Raw genomic sequence first — 24,821 nt, forward strand, 5'->3', positions numbered from 1 at the left:
ATTTCCCAAAATGAGATCCATAGAAACGCCTTACTAAGAGAGTAAAAACATGAGTGGACCACACAGCCACTGAGCGACAAGGGAAAGCAACAGCTCCCTCCATGCTGGGCGTGCTTCGGGGAAAGGGCCACCCCTTCCAGCAGCATATCCACAGGGACCAAGGGCAGCCGCGGAGGCCTGCAATGGGAGACGCTGCAATATGCCGGGTGTAGAGGTGAGATGCCTGAGGATAATCCCTCCAGCAAAGTGTGCTGCCAGGCAGCCCCGGGGACCCAAGGAGGAGGTGCTGTACAGCTCTCAAGGAGCTGAGAAACCTCTCTACGGATGCTGCCTGGAGCCTGCCCCTCTGTGCAGAAGCTGCTCCACTCACCAGGGTCTGGAAGGCCGAGTACTTCATGAGGTCGTTGTCCAGGTCACGGTAGGTCATCACCCGGTTCACCTGGACACTGCAGGAAGGGAGACTGTGAGTGGGACCCACAGGCAGGCCCAGTGCCAGGAGTGCCTGCTGGGCTACCATCCCCAGAGGCTCACGTGCAGCTGGGGATGACCAGAATGGGGACAAAACATCCTAACAAAATGGGATCCCTGGGATGGAGCTCATCACCAGAAAGTTCTCAATATACACTGGGCAGCAAAGGTCCACTGTAGATGATATTTGGAATCTATCAATTCATGTTTTCTGCCTCCCTGCCAACTTCATACCTACTTTAACCTACCTGGGAGGGGCTGCCACTTGCAAAACAAAGTCTTCTTCTTGTACTTCTTCCAGATCCGGAATAACAGGAATATCTGCAATGAGAGGTGGAGGCAAAACTGTCCGCAGCACATAGGAGTCTCACTGCTTCTCCCTTTCTTTCTTATTCACCTTCAACACGCCAGCCAGGGGGCTGTGGCCGGGCAGAATGCACACTCAGACACAGTGCCTGGCCTCCAGGGGCTCCCAGGCTAGGGCCACGGTGGCAAATGAGGGTGCACATTAGAATCAGAGGTGTAGTTTCAACAATTTCTGAATCCCAGGCCTCACCCCAGAACCTGCTGAAGTAGAATCTTCTGGGTGGGGTTCAGGCATCTGTATTTTTCCCCAAGATTTCTTTGGTGATTCTGATGCATGTGCTAGGCTAGGAGTCATTGGAATGGATCTTCAAGGGGAAGTGTAAAGAAATGAGAGAGTCGCAGACAGCACTTGAGGAAGGGCTTACATGAGAGGAGGGGAAAGAAGGGAACTGACGAGTGGTCCTGCAAGGAACAGAGATGTAGTGTCACAAAGTGGATGTGACTGTGGTGCCACCTCCTCACGACCTAGATCTTCTGTGTGCGTTAACTCCAGGGTGGAATTGTCACAGCCCTTAACCTGCTTCTGAAGGGTGTTTCCCACTGATGATACAACCTGGCCCCCGACATTGTGTCAGGGATCAGGGTCTCCGTTTGCCGGGTCTAATGTAATAAATGATGCGGATCCTAACATACTTTCCTAACTATTTTGTGGAGATTTTCCTTCTCTGAAGAAGGAAAACTCCCAGAGAGGATAGATTAGCGAAGAAACCTTTCCTTTCTGCTGCCATGGATTGAATTGAATTTTATTTTTTAAAAGAGGCACAAAATCATTCCAAGAACACCTGAGAAGACCCTTGCCATTCTCAGGCTATGCGTTGTTTAGACTGTGCGAATTTGCTTTCCAGTCAAGCTAAGCCAGAGAACATAAACGTCAGTCCCAAGCCTGGTGTCTTTATTATTACTTCTGACTGTGCAGGAACAGATGTTGTACCTGGAAAAAGCGAGTGTGCAAGGGAGAGACAGAGACACGGAAAATTAAACAGACAGCCAGTGAAAGAAAGTGATAAAAAGAGTGAAAATGAATAAAAATAAAAAGAAATCGCCAATAGGGAAAATAAAGAAGAGACACATATACCACTCCCAAAATAATGAACCACATTCACCAAGTCCTATATCTAGAAAGAGCTGTTCAAAGCTTAGATTGTATCTCTCTATCCTGTTAGAGAATTAAGAGATGGAATTCTCTAAGATTCTATTTCTTATGCTAATAGAAATTTAGCTTCTTTTTCCCTGTCGCTCTGAGTGATTAATACAGCTCACTGTGCGGCTGCCGGCAGTGCCGTTCCCCAGGCTGGTGAGCCCGCACAGGCCCTGCAGAGGGACAGGGAGGAAGCTGGCTATGCCATGCGCCATCGGCAGTGTGACAGTTCTGGAGTGAGCCAGTTAGCTGCTCCTGGCTCTCCTAGAGTGTGGAGTCCAGCCTGAGATGAATATTCAGAAGTTGGTAAGTAAACGCCCCATGCTGAGTTTGGGGCTCAGGACAGAGTCTTCCCAAATTCCCCTTTCCCTCCACAACTTTAGCAGTTGGGTCCTGTCAACTCTGCCCAGCTTCTCGGAGCTCTGAGGAATTACACTTCTGCCCGCTGTCCACTCTCCCTCCCCACGGGCTTCCTTCTTCGTCTCTACCCCCCTCCTCCAAATGTGCACAGAGAGTGTGGGGCTGGCCCATCTGTGACAGATCAGAGGTCAGCTCGGGCCTTGGCAAAGGGGCCGCTCAGAGTGGCGCTGGTGGGGCTGGCCACACAGTGGGATTTCTCTCTAATTGGAAGCCTGGTGCCCAGCAGAACCCGGTGAACTGCCTGAGTGGGACAGAGCCAGCGATGACAGCCAGGCCAAGGCAAGCTGGAACATTCCGGTGCAGTGACAGCTTGAGCCATCGCAGCAGAGGCAGGCCATCCAACTCCCGGCCCCCAGTGGAACAGGTGGCCGTGGAGCAGGTTTTGGGCAAACTTCAAAGAACTTCACAATTTTACTGATTTTACAGTTTCTGATTTAGAATCACAGACAAGTACTTATGTGTACATAATATGTTCTGGGGAATTCTTTTTTCTCTTTCTCTCCTGCCTTCCTCCCTGTCCTGTCTTTCTCACACACACCATGAGCAAACATGGAAAAAAGAAAATGAACCTGAGAAATCTGCTTCCTCACTAAACTACCTACAAGGAATGATCCTGCCCTGCCTCTAGTCAGCGACAGTGACCTAACCTGTGAATGGGAACTGCTGGCCGGCTTGATTCTCTGTGACACACGACTTTGCACACGACTTTGACAGAGACAGTGAGGGGACGACAGGAGTCACTCTGGTACTGGTGAAGAGCTATTTTTAAAAATCCAACTATTATGTTTACTTTATTCTTCTTTTCTCCTCTGCTGCTAATATTAGGAACATTAGCAATGGCCATGAGGTAAGGAAAGTCTGGTGTATAGGATTCCTCCAAAATAGCTCTGGAGGCAGGATGGTCAGTTCCAAATCCTGGCCCCACCATGTCCTAGCTGTGTGACTTTATCCCCCAGTGCCTCCTTGGTTTCTCACCCATAAAATGAAGGTCATAATTACACTCACATCATATGGTTGTTTTAAGTATGAAATGCAATAATCTTTATAAAACACTAAGCACAGTGTGCTCAGTACATAATGAATATTCAACTGTTCTTATAGATGTAACAGATATTATAATACTGTGCATGTAGAGAAACTGTATAGCTCCACCTTCGTCTTCTCGTTGACTCCCACTGGTGACAACCATTTTCTGGAAGAGAATGCTGAGGCTAGGCGAGATTAAGCCGCTTGCATGAGGGAAACTGGAATAACCAAGCCTAGCTTCCCCCTCCAATGTGGCTGCAATGTCCGGACTCTGCCATATCCCCCACCCCAGGGCTTTCTTTTCGTATGTGAAATGCCTTCCAAGATGCCTCCTCTTCTAGTGGAGGGTGAGACAACTGCCTGCAGTACCGACATCTTTTACTTTGCCTGAGACTTAATGTCCTCTGTTCTGGGGCATTTCTCTGGATTCCAATAACTATAAATAAGCTAAGTCCTCGCCATATACCCCGACAAGGCCAAACGGAGCGGAGTGAAAGAGGTGCACCCCCACCAGAGAGCCCAGAGACTCTACTCCCCACCCCCCATGTCTTATCAAACCAGCTCCAAGGAGAAAGAGGTGGCTGAGCACCTTGAATAGCCCCAGAAAAGGGGAATGTGAGGCAAGAGAGCTGTGACATCCCCAATGCCATGGGAGCTGGTAACCTCATCCTTCGTCTCCGTTCCCTGGCAGGCAGGGCCATTCTCGCCCACAGCACCCAGGGCTCACTGTCCCAGATCTGACCACCTAACTAAAGGGCCCTCCCTTGTGTTGTGTGCTCGCTCCCTGCCTCTATGCTAGCTATCTCATGAGCTGTTCAAGTGCCTGTCTCCCCCACTATGGTGCCCAGTTAGCCACGCTGTAGGGAAACTCCATTTGTCTACTTGTTCGTTCGTTCGTTCGTTCGTTCATTCATTCGTTCATTCATTCATTCATTCATTCATTCATTCATTCATTCATTCATGGAATACTGACTGAGCACACACCATGTGAAAGGTACTGTGCTAGGTGATGTCAATAACAGCTAACCGAACAGACACAGCCCTCGTCTCATGGAGCACCAGTCTGGTAGAGGATAATAAACACAAATAAATGCACTGCTCATAAATTAAAATATGCACTAGGAAGGAAACTAATTGGATTCTATGACACATAATAACTGGGAGATCTAACTGGTTTATTTTTCTAAAATAAAAGTAACATTATAGGTGGTAACAAATTCAAATGCTATAGAAAAGTTTAAAATGAAAAATTTTCCTTCCACGCGACCTTGTCATTGCCCTAGAGGTAATCACTGTTGACAATTTCTTGTATATATTTACTGAAAAGAATATATGCATACCAGAGTGCACATGTCCTTTTACAAAATGTTTGCAAATGGGATTGCGCTACATATATGTTGTTCTACAACTTGCTTTTATTTGTCCTTATCAATATATGGATATATCTTATTCTTTTAAATGACCTTCTAATATTCTATTGAACAGATGCTCTGTGATGCATTTAATCCAGTCCAGAGGGGATTTAATTTTGAGAGGTGGGGTGAGTAGTTAGGGAAGGTCTTTCTGAATTAGGGATAGCGCGGCTGAAGCTGAATAAACAGGACTTGGCCAGGCAGGAGACAGTGTGTGCAAAGACACAAGGAGATGAGAGGTAACTTGCAACACTGGAAAAAGCGAAGGCAGGATGCTATAATCAGCATGAGGCCCAGGAGAAAATGGCATGGGGTGAGGCAGAAGAGGGTGTCTGGTGCCCGGCGAGGAAGGACTTGCATCAACCAACCAAGAAACATGTACTGGGTCCCCACTCTATGTGGGACCCCTCTGGAGGCACGTTAGGGGAAAACCAAGATGGACTAAGCATGGCAAAGTTGCGAAGGGAGCCAGTATACATTAAAAATAATAATAAATCAGAAGGATAAGAAAAATGCATGTCCCTTCCTTGGCGAATCATCTCTGAATCCAATAGGCAGGAATAAGAGCTTCCTACTTTGTTCTTCCATAATATTTATTCATGACCACAGGGTAGACACCTCACTACCTTCTAGGAGGGGAGAGTAAATGAAATTTGCCCCAAATCTGCCCCTTCGATGGTGAACTAGCTGACAGCAAAGACCACATCACAGGCACTTCTATATTACAACTGGCAAAATAAAGGACAACTGAACAGAACTGAATCAATAGATGCCTCTTTGATCTGAAAGTCACACCAATGGAAGCTCCATGTCAATCTTCTCTACATTGTTCCAATTATAAGTGCTACTGAATTGCCTAAGTAGGATTCATTTCACAAGAACAACCAATAGTAATCCTTGGACGCTTCCTGGGTTTGATAACATCACAGCAAAGGATTTGCCTCACTTGAGAGCTGCAAGTTCCACTGGGAAAGGCCTGTGTATACACAAGAATCAATGGATAAGTGGGGACAAAGTTTCGGGGGAAAGCCATTCCAATTTGGCCCAGTATGGGCCACCTAGCTTCCACCCCAAGGCTGGGTCACACTGCTCTTCATCAGTCTCCACATTCCGGATGCACCAATGGAGGTTCGTTCATGCACAGCAACAGCAGCACAAATCTACCTCAAATAGAGAGATCGCCAAATGGGAAACTCGTTTTGATAATAGAACACCAGTCTGCTACCGCCCAACACAGCTACTCAACAAATCAATTACCAGATGAGACCACAGAAACGACTAAGTGGTGCCTAAATAAATAATATAAATAAATAATAGAAACTTACAAGAACATAGTAGATCAATTACAACTGTTTTCAAAGATGTGAGAAGCTGCCATTTCCCCTGAAATACATTCATTATGGATAATATCATCACACACGCACACTAAAATGCTAATTACCTAGCAAAGTCCCAGAAGGATCCTTTTCAGCTCCCGTGGCCTGACAGTAAAAAGCCTACCTGCCTCTTCCAATGAAGCCAGCCCCAAATCTCTGTGATGCATTTTGTGACAGTCTGCATCCAGATCCAGCTGTTGTTTGCTTGTTTGGGTAACACTAGAACAAAAGTGATTTCTTAGATTGGACTAAGCTTGCAATGAGTATACCCCAAGCACTACCCCAGTTCTCTACCTGGAGCATAAATTTAAGTCCGGCAGGAAGGAGAGAACAAAGGAGGCACCCCAACCTGGGCCCTGGGTCCCACTCAAGCAAAGATGTTTTAGGAAGGGAGCCCCTTTCTCTCTGTGACCTTTTAGGTTCCACTCTTTGCTAATTTTTCACTGGGATTTCTGAATGGAATTCCCTGGTTGTGTCCAGAAGGGCTTCTGTAGAGCTACATAAAGTCTCTTCTGTTCCCTAGTACTTTCTCACCTTGACACCTCAGTAAATGATACAAGTGGTTGGCTCACCTTACCAGGTTATTCAGGGTGCTCACAGACAACATTCGCTCCCTCACTTTATCTGCTGAGCTCCCAACGGCAAACCCTGCTTGGTTACACACAATCTCTCCTCAAACTTCCTGAACACATAGTGCCCTGGCCACTGCAGAGCATTCTCAGCTAGTTAAGGACTCACATCCACAATGTATAACCAAGTTCAACAACCAATCACCATGAAAAGGATCTGGACACGCTGCTTAAGGACACCCGAATAAGAGCAGTCCAGAAAAACCCACAATTCTGTGCCCAAAGCCAACAGGCATCAGCAGACCTGGCAAGTGAAAGAAAACAATGTCCCTGTTTTTAGGAGATGGCCACTTAAGACAGAGATCATTATAATTTTTCTCTGCAGCTGCAAAACTTTGTTTTACTGAATGCTGTTACCTTCTGCATCACGTATGGAGAATTTTAAACAGGCAAATGGAAGAAGGTCTGATTGAAGATGAAGTTAAGTGAAAGAAATTGGTCTCATTTAGCACATGACAGGATTCATCTGTGTTCCCAAGTCCACTGAGGTGGCATCATGGGCGTTTCATATTCATGAGCTGCTGCGACACTATGTCCCCTCATTTACAAAGAGCCGTGTTCAGCAAATTCTGTCCCTGTGGACACTTCGTGCATTTCATGGTCTTGTCAGAGAGACATCAAACGCTCCAGTAACCAAATACCAGAAAATGGCTTTAATTAGTGGATCTCAATCGTATAAATAATTTTTTTTTCTAAGTGGAAAAATGGAGAATTTTTTAAAAGGGAAAAGAAAAGGGGAAAGCAGTAGGCAACAGGCTTCAAACACCCGAAGGAACAAGGGAAAGAGGTGTCTCAGAGGAGCTTCCGAGCGGTCTCCTGCACTCCCCAAATCAGGAGACATGGGGCACAAACACGTCTCAGGTCCCTGGCAGGTCTGCTTTATGAAGACTTGTCCCTTGTGATTTCACCTGATTAGAGCTGGGTCCAGGCTGTACTCGTTACTGGCAGGTGAAGAGAAAAGAGTCTGCAAACGGCGGCGGAGGCTACAGAGCCATGCTGTGAAAGCTGCAAAACAGGACTGACCTCGAGAAACGCGTGGCCCCGAGACAGAGTGGGGCATCTTGTCAGGAGCTGGGCACGAGCAGGTCCCCAAGGGGGTGTGCAATGGGGACACAAGGAAAAGATGCCCTGTTCTGTGGTGCCAGTTCTGGGTGTTTTTTTCCATCTGTGTCCCATATGTTGAAATGCCTCCATGCTCCTGCCAAACTGAATCTCTCCCAATGCTGCTGGGGAAAGAGATCACAGACCTTAAGAGGAGGAAGATCAAAATGGTTGATTGTTCCTCACAGCCCCTCAAGCTGTGACAGCTCTCTTGGCTGTCAGCGGGTTGGAGAGGGAGGTCTGGCCTGACTTCGGTTTCCGAGCTAAGCCAGGCCGCAGCACAGTCGGCTTCTGGCTGGACCGTCAGCAGAGAAGGGGGTTTGCTAAGAGCGTCGACTCGGCGCCTGCTCCACTGCAGTGTGTGAATGTCTGCCCTCCTCATGTCACCCACGGAGGGATGTCACCACGTTCTCAAGGAGCAACGTGTGCAACACCTCAGACAGAAACCTGCCCCATCATCCCCCGCCCCAGTCCATTGAGGGATACACAAGAAGCAGAACTGGCAATGTGAAGGCTCGCCACCCAGGAGGGACAAGCAGGGCCCAGCAAGGGTTCCCTACAGGGTTCAGCACAGGAGCCTTAAGCCACTCAATTCTAAGAAGACCCCAGAGTCACCTACCGGGGTGACCTCTAGGGAACATCATACCACTGGTGACTGTCAGTTGAAGGAGATGAAGAACAATGTTCCTCCAATAGCTCTCTCAGAGCTTCCTGACAGTTCCACAGCTTTTATCTGTGGGCTGTGTTAAGGACAAGGAGGCGTAAAGGACTTTAAACGTGATGAAGGAATGAAGTGGCTGGAAGGAACGGAAGTGGAGGCACTCTCTCTCTTCAGTAAGCCCCAAGATGAGGGAGACGGCATTAATGTGACAGAGAGCGCCTTCCCAGCTGCCAGCAGAAGTGTGTTAGAAAACAGGCATATCTGATTCTATTTCATCTCTTCGTGTTACACTGAAAAAAACAAGACAAACTACACTGCTTTTATTCTAAATCTTTAGGTTTTGTATTTTTCCTTATATATATTTATTAAAAAAATGCTCCTTTGATCGGTGCCACCCGTGACACCCCACAAACGGAATGCTTCTGAGCGGTTCCCTCCGCACAAGGCCACTGCTGGTGACAGCCAGCTGGTTTTGATCACAGCCATTCCGAATCGGATTTTCATAAGATAGATGAGGAGTCTTACTGCTGCTCTCTCTCTTATCAGATGAGAAACAGAGGGGGAGGGGGAGAACGGGTCCTGAGGGACCAGCGCAACAATCAAGGGCTGCGTGGCTCTTTCTCTGTCCCTCGCTGCTGCAATTTTCAAAGGAGTTTGCCTCGGGCACTTTTAAATGATGGTGTCTCAATTCTGTAATCATCTTTCAAGAGCTTTCTCTTAAAGGGTCTTTTAGGTAAACCTAGTCCGTCAACCACACTTATGGACTCAGGAATCACATTTGTGTCCTCCTGCGTGTGCACATACAGACAAGTACACACACAAAGAGGCATGCATGTGCACACACACTCAGCATCTGTGGATTTTTTGAAAGCTGGTAGAACCTAAAGCAAGAAAGGGAGATCCACCATTTGGCCACTAAGTTTGCCTCTTGCTAGGGTAAAGGGGTCCCCTATTACCTCTTACCCATACCTAGGTGTTGCTCTTCAAGTCCTTCTTTAGAAACTAATCTCCATGTGTGATGTGTCAGAAGGAAAAGACTTCTCCGACACAGGGCTAAGTGATATCTTCAGTCCAACCTCAGGTATATAAACACAGCTGTCTCTTCCCATCTCACCTGGGTGATATCTGTCTGTCAGCCTTCAAACTGAGAAATGAACCGCAGCTGTCTATTTAAGAGAACACCAATAGTCACTAGTCATCTCAGGCCACAGCTTGCTGTGTTTTTGGTTACAAAGAGTATTTGGAGCAACTCTGCAACTCCATCTGTCTTTTTTCATTGCAGAGAATACTGTGCATTTCTTTATATAGTCCCCATCATTTGAAATATACCTCCTAGAACACTAAGCCTCTCTTCCTTTCTGGTCAAATAAAAATCTAAGCAGTCTAAGATGTCCCTGGGCAGGGGTCCTCATCAGCGTGGGCCTGTCTACATTAAAGGCCTCTCCCCTGCTCTCATCCCTCATCCACTTGCTCCCTTCACAGTTATGTGCAGGTGGAGAAGTGCCCGTGCCTGCCCCGAAAGCTGCAACACTGCTTATAGTCACATATGGGACAGTCTCACAAAACTAAACGGGATTAGCTTTGTCCTATCCTGATCCTATCTTCTGTATTCAACTGGGACAGAATCTAAGGAGCTACAGAATAAATACCCTGATCTCTATAATGGTTTCAGGGAGATTTAACTCTCTTTTACTTTTGTCAGTGCTTAATGTTGGATAATTTGCTATTAATCACAATCCTCTAAACAGACTATACCATGACAGACTGCTGACGGGGCGTTCTCTCTGTGTTCCTGGAGGAAGGTTAATACAACCGCTTCATTTAGAACATGCATACATGCATGGCACAAGACTTTTGTTTCATGCTTCCCATTTTGCTTCTTTAGATGGGGACGTGCAAGCAGCTGCTCACATGAACAAAGAAAATGGACCACCAGAGAGGTTATTGTCAACTGTGTTTCGGGCAGAAATGTTTCATTTGGGAAGTCTGAGGTGACCTGGAGGTTTCAGGGCATCATTAGGGCCTCTGTCCTAGCCCTGCCAATGAATGCAGCAGGAGGTCTGCTTGAGACTCTGGGCTGTGCCTTGCAGCTGGACTGGGGAAAGGTAGACTATAAACTGAGTTGACAAAGAATGACCACTAAAATTTGCTCCAAGCTTAACTCAGTTCTCAAAACCTCCCCTGACATTCTGCCTTTTGGGGGGACCAAAAGAATATAGCCAAACCAGTCTACTACGTTTGCTGAGTCAGGTAACTCCAAACATCTCTTTATCCCATCAACTCCTAGAAACCTACTGTATGATGGTGTATGCTTTTCCTAGGGCAGGGTCATGGGACCTTGTGTCACCTCCTACAAAAACCTAAAACAACTTCTCTTGCTAAGTTAAAGACACCTTTGGGAAGTTCCATGTAACTTTTCTGGTGTCTTACTCAGAGAAACAGCTCTGGCCAAACCTACACTGGGGAGTAGAGAAGTTGGCCCCTGTGGCCTCAAGGGTGTACATATACTAGAGTTAATTTTTCTTTAGCTGCCAGGAATGTGGCTTTAACTGCCTATCAAAGAAGAACTAAATTTAGATTCCTGGACCACAGAGTTGTAGTAGAGGGTGTAGCTGATTAGGAATCAGGAAACCTGGGTCCAGGATCTGCCCCTAATTTGCTGACCTTATTCAATTACCTGTCAACTCTGGTTCTAAATTTCCATATCACCAAAATGAGGTCTCTAAGACATCCTTATTCTGGTGTGTCCATTGGAATACACCTGATGAGATTTTTTTTTTAAGAAAGCCCTGTCTGTCAGATTTGCCTATGGAAGTCTTTCCAGATGCACAGTCACAGTCATGGCTTGTCAATAAAGCATACCATCTCTTTTACTTAGAATCACTATAATAAAAATTCATCTTGCAATTCTTAATTCAAAATTCATAATGCAATTAACTCACTTAACTCCAGTGAGAATGGCCTTTATCAAAAAGTCTCCAAACAATAAATGCTGGCGTGGATGCGGAGAGAGAGGAACACTCCTACACTGCTGGTGGGACTGCAAACTAGTTCAACCTCTGTGGAAAGCAATATGGAGATTCCTTAAAGCGATACAAGTGAATCTACCATTTGATCCAGCAATCCCATTGCTGGGCATCTACCCAAAAGATCCAATGACACTCTACAAAAAAGACACCTGCACTCGAATGTTTATAGCAGCACAATTCATAATTGCAAGGCTGTGGAAACAGCCCAAGTGCCCATCAATCCAAGAATGGATTAATACAATGTGGTATATGTATACCATGGAGTACTATTCAGCTCTAAGAAACAATGGTGATATAGCACATCTTATATTTTCCTGGTTAGAGCTGGAACCCATACTATTAAGTGAAGTATCCCAAGAATGGAAAAACAAGCACCACATATACTCACCAGCAAATTGGTATTAACTGAACAGCACCTAAGTGGTCACATAGGTACTACAGTAATAGGGTATTGGGCAGGTGGGAGGGGGGAGGGGGGTGGGTATATACATATATAATGAGTGAGATGTGCACTATCTGGGGGATGGTCATGCTGGAGACTCAGACTTGTGGGGGGGAGGGGGGAAATGGGCATTTATTGAAACCTTAATATCTGTACCCCCATAATATGCCGAAAAAAAAAAAAAAAGAAAGCCCTGTCTGTCAGATTTGCCTATGGAAGTCTTTCCAGATGCACAGTCACAGTCACGGCTTGTCAATAAAGCATACCATCTCTTTTGCTTAGAATCACTATAATAAAAATTCATCTTTGATAATGCAATTAACCTACACAGATTCCACCTCTGGTCCCATTATAACCTCAGCTCAGTATTCACAACATAACCTGGCACCACCAGCGGGGCCATTTAACATTTTAGGTGGTCTTCCGAGAGTCCGTCTCTGAGGTGTCAATTTGTTTTCTCTGCTGTGTCTCAAAGAGGCAGGTTGGCATAATAGCTACAAATGCAGCACTTCCTGGCCTAAGCAGTGTCCTGTGGGGTCTTGGGTTTTACCAAACCTCCCAAATTTCCCAATACTGACACTGCAACCTATAAAAGCCCAGTGAAATTCCTTCTCACCCTAAAGTAGGCTCTCCCCTCTGGAGGATTCAACACAGGCACTCTTGAAGTCATTATGTAAAAGCAATCTTGATGGATTTGATGGAAAAGAAAACATAATGAGAGAGGGGATTCTGCTTCATGTCACAAGAGCTTTAAAGACCTGGTCTCTCTGGCTTGCTTCTATGCAGTCCAGGCACTGCTGCAGACGAGACTTGGCAGCGAGAGGATCAGCAGAGCTGAGGACATGGCCAACAACTAAATCTGAGCACCAGCATAGATGTGCAACAGGCTGCTGGGCAAATGAGGGAGACAGGCCTCTTCCACAAGCAGGGCCGAGAGAGCAGAGGGATTAGGAGTTACAAAGACCATGTCTGGATCCGGCACCACCACTTACAGGTAGTGGTGTGCTGGAGCAGCTCACACTAGCTAAGCCACTTGCCAAATTTGTAGTAATTTTATGTGCAGGTTGTCAAAAATAAACATCATTAAAGACAAAATTATATACCTTCATAATTAAATAAATTATATTAAAAATAAAGGTAATAAATACTCAAAACTCACTACTTCCTAAATTGTACTTACCTATGCTCTCTAAATTATTTACATCTAATATACCTATATGTAGGGAATACAAACACCAGTGCACTATTGCTTATCTCCTCCCAACTCTGTGGTCAGTGATGCCACGCTGGTAGCTTGAAACCAGCCATGGTAGGAGTATCTATGCTGTAGACACTGGCAAACATTACCAATCAGGACTTTTCCCCCCTGGAGAGCTGGATGTTAAATATTTACCAGCACATCACTGCTTATTAGCCACATGATCTTGGGGAGTTATTTAGCTTCACCAAGCTTTCATTTCCTCCTCTGTAAGATGACAGTTAGCATGACGCCTGGCTCATGGTAAACATGAACATTGGTAATCAATACTATTTCCTACAAGAATGACTTCTTTTTCAAATTTCTTATCCAGGCCAGGCGCGGTGGCTCATGCCTGTAATCCCTGCTCTCTGGGAGGCTGAGGCGGGCGAATTGCTTGAGGTCAGGAGTTCGAAACCAGCCTGAGCAAGAGCGAGACCCTGTCTCTACTAAAAATAGAAAGCAATTAATGGCCAACTAATATATGTAAAAAAAATTGGCTGGGCATGGTGGCGCATGTCTGTAGTCCCAGCTACTTGGGAGGCTGAGGCAGGAGGATTGCTTGAGCCCAGGAGTTTGAGGTTGCTGTGAGCTAGGCTGACGCCACGGCACTCTAGCCTGGGCAACAGGGTGAGACTCTGTCTCAAAAAAAAAAAAAAAAAAAAATTTCTTATCCAGTATCCTGTAAACAGAACAAAGCTTAACAAAGCACAGAGACAGAAGTGAGGGTAGCTTAATTGTTGGACCAATGAGTACCAATCCACCTGCCTCCACCCCAATTCCTGCTAAGGATATGGAGTTCCCTTGCGTGTATGTGTTAGGGAAGGATAGGGCAGCTGAGAAAGACAGTATCTAGTCCTAGTAACTTCGAACTGAGAAACACAAACTGATTTTAAAGAACAGTATTTAATAAAACATCAGTGGTAGTTACAATTATTTTTACAAAATTAGGGAGGCAAAGGAATTAGGTTTAGGAACCACCTAGGAAGTCCAATATGCTGGATTAAGCTTAAGGAAGAAAAGCCAACATAATGGAACATTGTTACTAAGCAAGAACAGAGTTGAGACATCAGTCTTCCAATTTATGTTTTTAAAGAATTCTTTCCACTTTCTCTCCACGACAAAGCTATTTAGGCTCAGAGTGACTCTGCTGTTTGCAGGAGAAGGGATGATGGATATGGTAGAAGGCTTAAGCAATGAATAAGAGCCCAGAAGAGAGTCAGAAAGCCTGGAGACAGAGATGAACAGGGAGAGGGAGAGACAGAGAAGTGACGAAGTGATAGACCTCTACAGACAGCATTTTTCTAATTCTACTGACAGCCTAGCTTCTCACATCTCTTCCAGCCTCACTGCTTGGCTGTGTTCAGCCACTTTTACCTATTTTCCCTGTTGACATGGATAGAAAATTGAGCAATTATCCCTAAACTCAGTGCTCTCAGATCATCCAGATTGCTACACTTGCAGAATTAAGTCCTCAATTGCCCCTGGCTAGAAGTGGCTCAACTCAGCTTGTCCTTTAGGAATTAAACACTTTTTGGTTGGCCAGAAGGATGTATTATTCCTAAGGTTTTGAGGTATTCAATTCTGTCAAAACTAGACCTCCAGATGCAAAGGAACACAGCCCTCTCCAGCAAAGATGAGGCAGGCCTAGAAGATGGGAGCTGCCAGGAAGAGGGAGTTCCAATTCCACTCACAGTTCTGGGCTTCACTAAAAGGCAACTGTTAAACACAGGAAAGACCAAAGCCTTGTTTTTAGTTCCTGTTTTTAGGGACTTTCTACTTTTTAAAGACATATTTTGGAGTTCATAAATTCTTTTCTAACTTGAATTTAGCTATGAGACAAAACCTGCAAGTTGACTCCATATCTAATTGCGTATTCAGAGAGTATTTCAACATGAACCTTCTTCATCTTTTTTAAAGAATGTCTTTTCTCCCCTTTGTGTTCCTCTCAACGTTCATCTTTACAGACTCACATTCTGTCTAGAGTTCACTTCCTGGGAGCTGGATTCTAGATCTAGAGGAGTCTCAGCAGGCCTGGACGAGATTAGAGCGGGAACACAGCTTTGCACTTGCAGTCTACTCTCCTCTATCAGGAGTCCCCTCCACACACCCCTCACCCCCAACCCCATTTCCTGGCAACTTCTACTCTTCCTTCAAATTGAAATTTAAAACTAATTTCTTCAGAATGGCCTTTCCTCACCCCTTGGTCCAAATCAGGTCTCCACATGACTCTCACAGTACCCAGTGTCCCCCTTTTTCAGGGGACTAGACACAATGTGTCCTTACTTTAATTGTGTGACTGTTTAAGTCCTGTTTCCCCAACTAGGCTGTGAACTGGAGGAGGGCAAGGTCAATAAATGCTTTGCTCATCATCGTATCCCCAGTGCGTAGCCCTGAGCATCATATCACACACAGTAGTATTCAACAAATGGTTGCTGAATGAATGAATGAGTGACCTGCAACAGTCACCTGTAGAGACTGAGTTCAATCTTATTCCAGATCTGATGTTCTTTCTCTAACACCCACAACCTTCCTTGACAGAAGTCAAAAGCCTCCAGGCAAGCAGAAATTTGATTCCAAGAATAAGAATGGATGATTATGCTACTGAAGGATGGTCATCTAAATAGGACAGATCAGTTTTGCCATCCTACAATTTTGGGAGCCTGAGGTCATGTGTGACCTTTGGCTGTCCCTCATTCTCCAGCTATTCTCCATTGTCAAGAATCCTAACTTCCCTGACACATTGCGTCAGCTATAGCTGTGACTGGTTCTGCCTAGAATTAGCAAATTAGGTGACTGGCAATCTTCATAACTTCGTTAAAGGCAGTATAAGTGGGGAGGTTGAATATTTGTAATTGAAAATGGGCCAGAATCAGGACCCATCTCTGCAGAACCAGATTCTCTTCTGGTTACTGTGAATTACTTATTTGTCCTTCATGTAGAGTCTCTTCTCATGCCAGGCATCTTACCTTGGAAGGCCTTTCACATTCTTCTCTTGCTAACCAAATCCTACCCATCCTTCAGAACCCAGCACAAATTCTCCCTTTATACTGAAGTGCTCTCCGCCCACAGGGATTGCTTCCTCTTCTGAACTCATGACCATTAATAATGACCATTTGCCACTTTTGCCATCCATTAAACTGCTGCCTTAGCTATTTAACTCTTATAGTGCTTTTTATCTTTTATGTTCTGTCTCTCCAACAAAGTTCTGTGCTGCTTTAGAGCACCGCCAGGCAAGGTCTTGTGAAGGATTTGCAAATCAGTTACCAAAGGCCTAATCCAACTTGCATTTTGTTCTGTTTATAAAGTGTTTTTTTGTTCTGTTTATGAAGTGTTTTTTAAAAATTCTGTCGTCTTAAAAAAATGAATTAAAAACTTTTAGGCTGTGCCATTTCCTCTATGATTTCACCATGGACCTCATCATTCCTTATTGTCCTTATTGTCTTATATTTCTGCTGTTTCCCATGTTTATAGTATCTGCCTGGCCCCAGACACATCTGAGCCAAGAGCTTGGCCAGTGTCCTGCAAAAAGTCCCTATGTCATACTTTTTGGTTAATAAACAGATCCCAAATCCACCCCTAATTGTCACTCACTCTCTGTTTCTCATTCTGAAGATACACCTAATCTTCAAAGCCCCTTTCTTCTTTCTTCCTTAGGAAGCCTGAGGCATGAATGAAGGGAAGAAGTGCTTCTCTTCTCTCCCTAGGCAGAGAATACATTTTGCTCAAGAAAGAATGAGCAACACATACCAAGGATGAAGCAAGGGAGGCTAAATGCTGAGAAATGTATTTGGAGAGACATGGATCCTGAAAGTTTTCTATGAAAGACAGGGAGGAAAAGATGGGAAGGCATTTTCTCACTAGACCAGAAGCTCCTGGAGGGCAGGGTTGTCTCATTCATCACTATCCCCAGCATCTGTAGCAACACAGGCCTCAGGAGGCACTGGACAAAAACCTGCTGGCTTTCTTTAGTTACACCTGACCTCTAAGGCTGGTGCTGGAAGGAGATGGTCTACCTGGGGAGGCCCCTGACCTTAGGCCCTCATTTCTACTCACTGAGATTCATTTCCCCGTCTGGGTTTGCTCACCAGTCACCCATCCCCACCAAGCGTACGAAGATGATCAGCCGCTTCCCAAGTGATAACACCCCTTAGCTGATGACCTCAAGCAACCTGAATATGGTTTTGTTAAGGGAACCAGTAGGTTTTCTTTCAGGTGCCCAGGGTCTATTTCATGCCACTGCTGAATGGGCATCCATGGATAACTCAGGACAATCATTCATGGAGTCTCCCCACCCACTGGATATTCTAAGTTCAAAGGAGCAGACTTCACTAGCCAACCAAGTAATTCTCTGAGCAAAGATAATTCTAGAAACTAGTTATATGTAACATATGATTCCTACTGCATAATGGATTCTAAACATTCATATACAGTGAAATGGACTAAGTCAAGTGTGAAGTGTAACATATGAACTGATTTTCCATTAAAGGACTCAGGCAGAACTGCAAGGAAAACAGATTTATGCTGGGGAAGCAGCATCCCTCCTAGAAGGTAAAAAGCAAGTGCACTCTCTGACAAAAAAAAAAAAAAAAAAAAAAAAGGTTTTATGCTTCAAATCTCCAGGGCTAAAATAAAGGCCAAATCTCAAATTTCACATTTCAAGTTTATGAAGGAGAAAAAAATACTAGAGGTATTCTCTAAAAATAGGCATCTTTTCTTCTTTCCTTCCCTAATGAAATTTTACTAAGCATCCCATCAATCATTCTGGGCCCTCGATACTACAAATCTAGAAGCTGACATCAATACAGCCTACCCATGGAAGGAGATGCCAGCATATCTGAGGGTCATACCACTCGTTATAGCCCAGAGGCTAGGAAAGAAGGCCCTGGGGTCAAGATCTATATTCAAGTCCTGGTGCTGCCATTTACTACTTGTGTAACTGTGGTTAAGTCTACCTTTCTTTGCCTTAGTCTGTTCACCTTTAAAATGGGAATAATAAGCCAGGTATGGTGGTGTGTGCCTGTTGTCCCAGCTACTCATGAGGCTAAGGTGGGAGAATCATTTGAGCCCAGGAGTTCAAGGCCAGCCTGGGCAAACATAGCAAGACCCTGTCTCTAAAAAATTTTTTCAAGTAAATAAGTAAATAACAAATTAACTCATTAATTTAAAAATGAAGATAATGAACAATCTAAACATCTATCAACAGGTGAATGCACTATGGTATGTCCATACAATGGAATACTATTTGGCAATAAAAATGAGCAGGCTAATGATACACATCCACAAAAGAGTACATACTTATGCTTCTATTTACATAAAATTCTAGAAAATGCCAACTACTCTAGAGTACAAACACCACATCAGTAGTTGCCTGAGGCTGGGACAGAGGAGGGATGCTCTGGAAGAAGCAAGAAGGGACTTTTGGGGGTGATGGAAATGTTCTGTATATGCTCGTGGCGGTGGTTTTGTGGGGTGTATACATCTGTCAAAACTCAAATTGTGCACTTTAAATTGGATACAGTTTATTGCATATAAACCAGACCTCAATAAATTTGATTTTAAGAAACTTTCCCATTGATCTGAGAATTAAATGAGAAAAAATGTATCTGGCACGTGGTAAGTGTTTGGTAATAAATGATGATGACAGTGATGCTGGTAGACACTGGAGCATGAGAGCAGAATGTCCTCCTGGGAGTCGAAAGACCAGAGTTTCTCTCAGAGCCCTGCTACTCTGAATAATAATCTCCAAGGCTCAATTTCTTAATGTGTCGAATAACAGGTTTGGACAAGATGGCCCACAGAGCTCCTTAAAGTTGCAACAATCCAATGTTAAAGTGATGATCACGAAGGCAGCCACTACAAGCTTCTAATTATAGGCATTTATAATGCCTGCAAAACCAGTTACTCTGTGAAATGTAGCATTTCTACATGGAAAAAAGTAGAGAAAGTAGCATTTCAGAAGTCCTTTGAAGGGAGCTGGCAAGAGGTTCAAGGGAGGGTGGGGAAAAGCCTGGAGAAGAATACAAGTTGAGTGAACCTCTACAGATCATGAATTTAATTGTTTTCTTATGTTTCCATTTGGAAGTTTCTGCCAAAGAACTCAAAGTCTTTTTTCCTGAATTTAATTTTTTTCTTACTTAAAATACAAGTCTCCTGGTGCTTTGAATAAATACAATACATAAACAAGTGGGGGGCCAAAGCTGTCAAAAAAGACTCACTGCAGGAAACAACTTGCCCTACACTCACTCCTACGCACCTTTAGACTGGCCAGATCCTCACGCTACAAACTACCTGCCTTCATCCCCAGTCTCCCTCATCCTGATTCAAATCAGAGGCTCCAGAATCGTTGCTCTAGCATCACAATTTCCATGTACACTGCTCCTTAACCATCTACCAGCTCTGTTAATGTCCAGCAGAGACCCTGACCCTGAGTTCTTAGGCACATACTCCTGGCTGGTCACCTTGCTGTACTGTGCAACCAATGGCTGAAGCAACAGTCTGTGAGGACAGGCAGATCAAAAGTGTGGCTAGAAGCCACGAACCTCTGAGCTGCCAGTTTGGCACTGGCAGAAAACATTCTAGGTACATGTCTGGGAAAATAGACTTTGGGAATAGAAATATAAGATGCCATATTTAATACAGTCATTGGAACCATTAGTGGGTGGAGAAGTCTGGCAGCTAAAAGGAGTTTACTGGGTTGAGCTAAGGAGGAGTATTTGGCAAGAAGAGATACTGAAAAGCAAGGAAAAATACTGGAAAATGATGAGTGTGCTCATAGGCTATTACCAAAACCTTAGAGTGTGGACAGGTTTTCTGATCTCTATGACTGCTCTTCCACCTTAGAAATCTTCCAGAATGAGATGAGGCAGAAGAATTTTTTTCACATAACTCTCACTCTCTCTAGCTGGTCCTCAGTCTTGGCTTTAGAGGCATGATGGCAGTGTTGTCAAATAGTCGCCTAGTGAGCTTACTTAAATTATTGCAGACCTCTAGGCCCCAGTTCCACCTTCTGATTTGTGAATGTCCTGGGAATCTGTATTTTAACCACCACCCCGGAATATTTCATAAATGTCCTTTTTGACCCTCTCCCCAATTCTGTGATTACCAGGTAATTATCTAAGTTTCATAGACTGAATCTTCTCTCTGTATGTAGTAACATACGAAGGGGTTGAAAGAAGGCTGTGGGACTCCACGTCAAGCCATGAGCACAGAACTGGTACTAGACTTGCCCTCCCACATTAAACAACTAGAAAATGGGGGGGGGGGAGGGGGGATTTTTAATATCACTGTTTTCAGATGTTGGACAATAGGGAGCGCAAGACTGTGATTCCTGAGAGAAGGGAAACAGATGAAGTGAGCCCCAGGTCACCCTAGTTTTCTGCCTAGAGGTACTTCCTGGACTCTGGCACAGCAATGGGAAACCCCAAAATGGAGCATGGAGGTCTCACTGAGTTGAGGAGAGACAGACTGAAGTTTAGGATGGCTTAGGTCGCTGGAATTTGAGGAACAGAGACTGAAAGACTGGGAAGCTACGCAGAGGAACAGCTTCAAAAGTCTAGACTGCCGGAATACTAAATTGTGTCTCAGCAGGGTGAAACTCCACAAGGCTGGGCAAAGAATGACCATCAAGAAGGTATGAGCTGAATGATCCCCAGAGCTTATACAGAACTAGAGGCAGCTCAGCTCTACCCAGCCAGAGTGGAGAGATCTGATAAAGGAAAAGAAATCTGAAAAGCAGCTGGAGGGGAAAAGACATATTACATACAGGGAACATACGGGAACAAAGGTAAGAATAACTACTGACTTCTCATCAGAAATAATGTAGGCCAGAAGATAATGAAACTGTTTTAAGTGCTAAAAGAAAAAAATATTGTCAACCTAAAATTGTACATCTTGTGAAAAATGAGGACATCTTCAGACAAATATGGCAGACAGAATTTGTTGCCAGAGGACCTGCTCTACAAAAAAGGATAAAGTTCTTCAGGCTGAAGGAAACTAATACCAGACAGTAACTAGAATCTACACAAAGAAATCAGGAGTGTGGAAATGATGAATATGTGGGTTAAAAAAGGCTTTAGTAATTTAGGTGCCAAGCATAATCTCTCCCTAGTGGGTTTCATTTTAGAGATACATATAAACCTCATCTTTTGTTCTTGAGTTTTTAACACAGGCCTCCACTAGGCCACGGCTGCCTGCCTCGTTAGTCCTGTTTCCCCTTCAGTTGTACAGTCAACCGGGAACTGACTACTCTGCGAAGTGCACTAGAGATAAATAAGACAAGGTGTCTGCCCATAGGAGCTTAGAGCCTGGTGGGAAAAACAGTCAAGCCCACAAAGAGTTAAGGTGTGATATGTGCTACTTGTACCCAAATCCTGGCTCTGGTCACTCAGTAGATCTGCGACCTTGGGAACCGACTTAACCTCTCTGTGTCTTAGTTTCCACAACTATAAAATGGGGACTGTGGTGAGAGTAAATGCTTTAACTTACATAAACTGGTAAAACAGTTCCTGGTATAGAAACACCTGATAAGCATTAGCTATGCTGCTGTTATTACAATGGAGGTTTGCTGAGGAGTGCGTAAAGAGCACAGAGAAATAACCTGAGTCAGAGAGGGAGTAGGATGGAAAGGGAGGGCACTTCAGAGGAGGTGGTACTCCAGCTGAGTTTTGAGGGACAAGCAGGGTTAGTGGATAAGGAAGTGGGAGAGATGCTCCAGGCAGAGGCAGCAGCAGTTAGCAAGGCATGGATATGTGAATCAGCACGTGTGATGAGACCACCGCAAATGTTTACAGCGAGGCTACAGTACACAGTGCCTTCGCTGTAGCCCAAGAAACACTGTGGGTGCTCTGGGGACTCCATGAGAAGCCCCTTTGACTTCCTCCAAGGGACTCTTACCTCCTCCATCATCTGATCCATCCAGGGTCTGCTGTCTGAGGCGATAACTGCCCCCCAAAAAAGAAGAAGAGAGTAGAAAATGAGTTTCAATCACAGAAAGGAACAACTCAAATTTACATTGTGTCCATTCTTTCTCCAAGATGAAAATGTCCCTGGACCTCCATCAACTTGATCAAACCTAACTGGGCAACTGGGTCTGTCATGTGTGGTTGTACCATCACACAGAGTATGATATAAATGCTCCCTCTGCCGCTGGCTCTGCCTGTGCAGCCACCTTTACCTAGAAACCGCCTTTCCCTTTTTTGGATAAGTCTTAGGAGAAGGCTAGGCTTAGGAAGCTAGTGTTGTATCTTCACCAACAGAGCAGAAGGCATGGGTCAGTACCCTGATACCTGGACATACGATTCTATGAACCACAAGGTGGGAGGGATGATATGGCCATTAATGCCAGAGTCCAGACCTTCAGCTGAGGAAGCAGCATTAACCAAACTCTTGATTCAGCCAACATAATTCCAGCCCCAGACCACAGCCAAAATACTGCCTTATTTTTTAATGCTGTGTTCAAAATAGGCAAGATTGCACTGTTGACAAAGGTCACCATAGGATACCATAAGAATACTGGAAACATACTCTTCTATTTCTTCAGAAACCTTCCTTCCTAACCTGAAAAAAAGAAAAGACAAGGTTTATGACAGCCTACTAGTCTCATGCTCTGGGGAAGTATCTTGGGGAAGGGTTTCAAAAGTGGGACAAATTAGTACATCTCAAGTGCTTTATTACTCTGAATTCCTCTTTATGGAATTCAGAGGAATACAACCAGCAAGAGAGAATGACAGACACTATACTGCCTTCTTATAGTCTTATTTCAGCATAACTCCAAATTAAACGGTTGAGTGTAAGTGCAGGTTGAGTGGGAAGGTTAAAATTCAAGTGGATGCAGATGATATGGTGCCCTTCTTTCCTTCAACCATTAACTGACCCATTTACAGAGCACTTTCTTATGACTGAGGCCCTGGGTCTTATTTGGTGCTGTGAGTTGTCAGCATGCGTAGCTTCCCAGGAGCCAAGGGGATGCCCTGGGCACACAGTTCACCCTGCAGGCTCAGGAACTGTTTTGCTGTGTCCTCCACATGAAGGACCAGAAGCCCTTATGAGTGACGTGGAGCAAGTGGCACCCCTTAAGACATTCCATGAGAACACAAAGCGTGGCTGTCACACACATTTATCTAAGGCAGAGGTTCTCGCACGTTAGTGTGCAGAAGAACCATCCGGGCAGCCTGTTAGACCTATAGACTGGCGGGCCTGGCAGTTGGAGATTTCTGAATCAGCTGGTCTGGGGGAGGAGGACGCCAGGAATGTACATTTTAAAACACTAATCTAAGCAGGTCACTACTGACATTGGCAAGACGATGATTAGTAAAGTTGGGTATATGGTGATTACATTTCTGTATGTCTGAAAATTTCCACAATAACACAGTTGCTGTTTACTTTAAATGAATTGTTTTAAGTCAGAAATCTAGCACATGATGAGTGGGGGCAAAGCATGGTGGCAAAGCATGGTGGCAACGTCACGATGGCCTGGAGGCAGGATGCATAAGACCCTTGAGGGTGTGGGCCCACCAACCTCCCAGTAAGAGCTGCATTGGAGCCAACAAGCAATTCCTGCAAAATGCAGATAACTCCCCTCAAGAGTATAATCACATATTTTTTGTCAATTAAAAATATCAATTAAAAAATAATTTTAAAAATTAAGCCCATTTAAATAGACTGTTTTCCACAAAATTTACTCTATCAACTGTACTATTTTAAAAGAGAAAGCAAGCCAGGCATGTGGCATACATCTATAATCCCAGCTACCTGGGAAGCTAAGGCAGGAGGATCCCTTGAGCCCAGGAGTTTGAGTCCAGCCTGGGCAATGTAGCAAGACCCCATCTCTCTTTAAAAAAAAAAAAAAAAAGATAGCTGAAGTGAGAAGGGAGAAGAGGATGGGTAGGTCCAGCTGGATGGATAGGATATAACATCTTTGAGGGAATCTCCCAGGCTACAGTTTTTGACCCTTAAAGGACAGAGTAAGGAGACTGAGCAACTGGAGGGAGGATGGCGGGGGACAGAAGGGCAGTGAGAGGTACCAAAGGAAACTGCAGCAGGGTGCCCAGGGCATCCCCACTGTGGTGCTGCCAGATGCTGTGGGTTCCAATACCTGTCTCAGGCAAAGGAATCCTAAAGGAAGAGCACCCAGCAGCCACCAAAGCCACCTTCCTTCTGTGGGAGGACACCATTCCCCAGGACCACTGCCCCTAACTGTCTCTATACCCCCACTGTCCAAGTGACGCAGCTAATACGTCACCAGTGGTAGAAGTGCTTGGATGAAGAATAACGAGATTGAAGAGGCTGGGCAAACCAGGCAAGCACCTTCCTTGTGTACGTCAGAGACATATTCATCTCTGGTTACCCTCAGGAGCTATGACCAAATTGTTCCTTTCCTATGCAACGTGCCATGGCAAAAGCAGCAGCAATTTTGTCTGAAGGAAACAATAATGATCTCTTCAAGGGGAGGCTGATTAATTGCCACTTACCCACTCAACATGCAAAAGGAGAGTGAGTTTAATATTCAGCATCAT

The 24,821-nt window shown here is 44.8% G+C and overlaps 1 protein-coding gene across 5 annotated transcripts in view; it reads right to left on the bottom strand.

Annotated features, from left to right (window-relative positions):
* The window catches only part of IFT43 (intraflagellar transport 43), an 89,330-nt gene that overhangs the window by 557 nt on the left and 63,952 nt on the right, over positions 1 to 24,821 (bottom strand). For 4 of the 5 annotated variants that reach the window (XM_076003852.1, XM_076003853.1, XM_076003850.1 and 1 more), the window contains 4 exons: positions 22,831 to 22,863; positions 22,201 to 22,247; positions 717 to 789; positions 371 to 446 (listed from right to left, as the gene is read on the bottom strand). In XM_076003852.1, the coding sequence (XP_075859967.1) occupies positions 371 to 446; positions 717 to 789; positions 22,201 to 22,247; positions 22,831 to 22,863 (229 nt within the window). Of the gene's footprint in view, positions 1 to 370; positions 447 to 716; positions 790 to 22,200; positions 22,248 to 22,830; positions 22,864 to 24,821 lie in introns of those variants that run through there. The other variant, XM_076003851.1, reaches the window with a different exon arrangement.

The sequence above is a fragment of the Microcebus murinus genome, chromosome 6, assembly GCF_040939455.1.
Source record: "Microcebus murinus isolate Inina chromosome 6, M.murinus_Inina_mat1.0, whole genome shotgun sequence".
Classification (NCBI taxonomy): Eukaryota; Metazoa; Chordata; class Mammalia; order Primates; family Cheirogaleidae; genus Microcebus; species Microcebus murinus.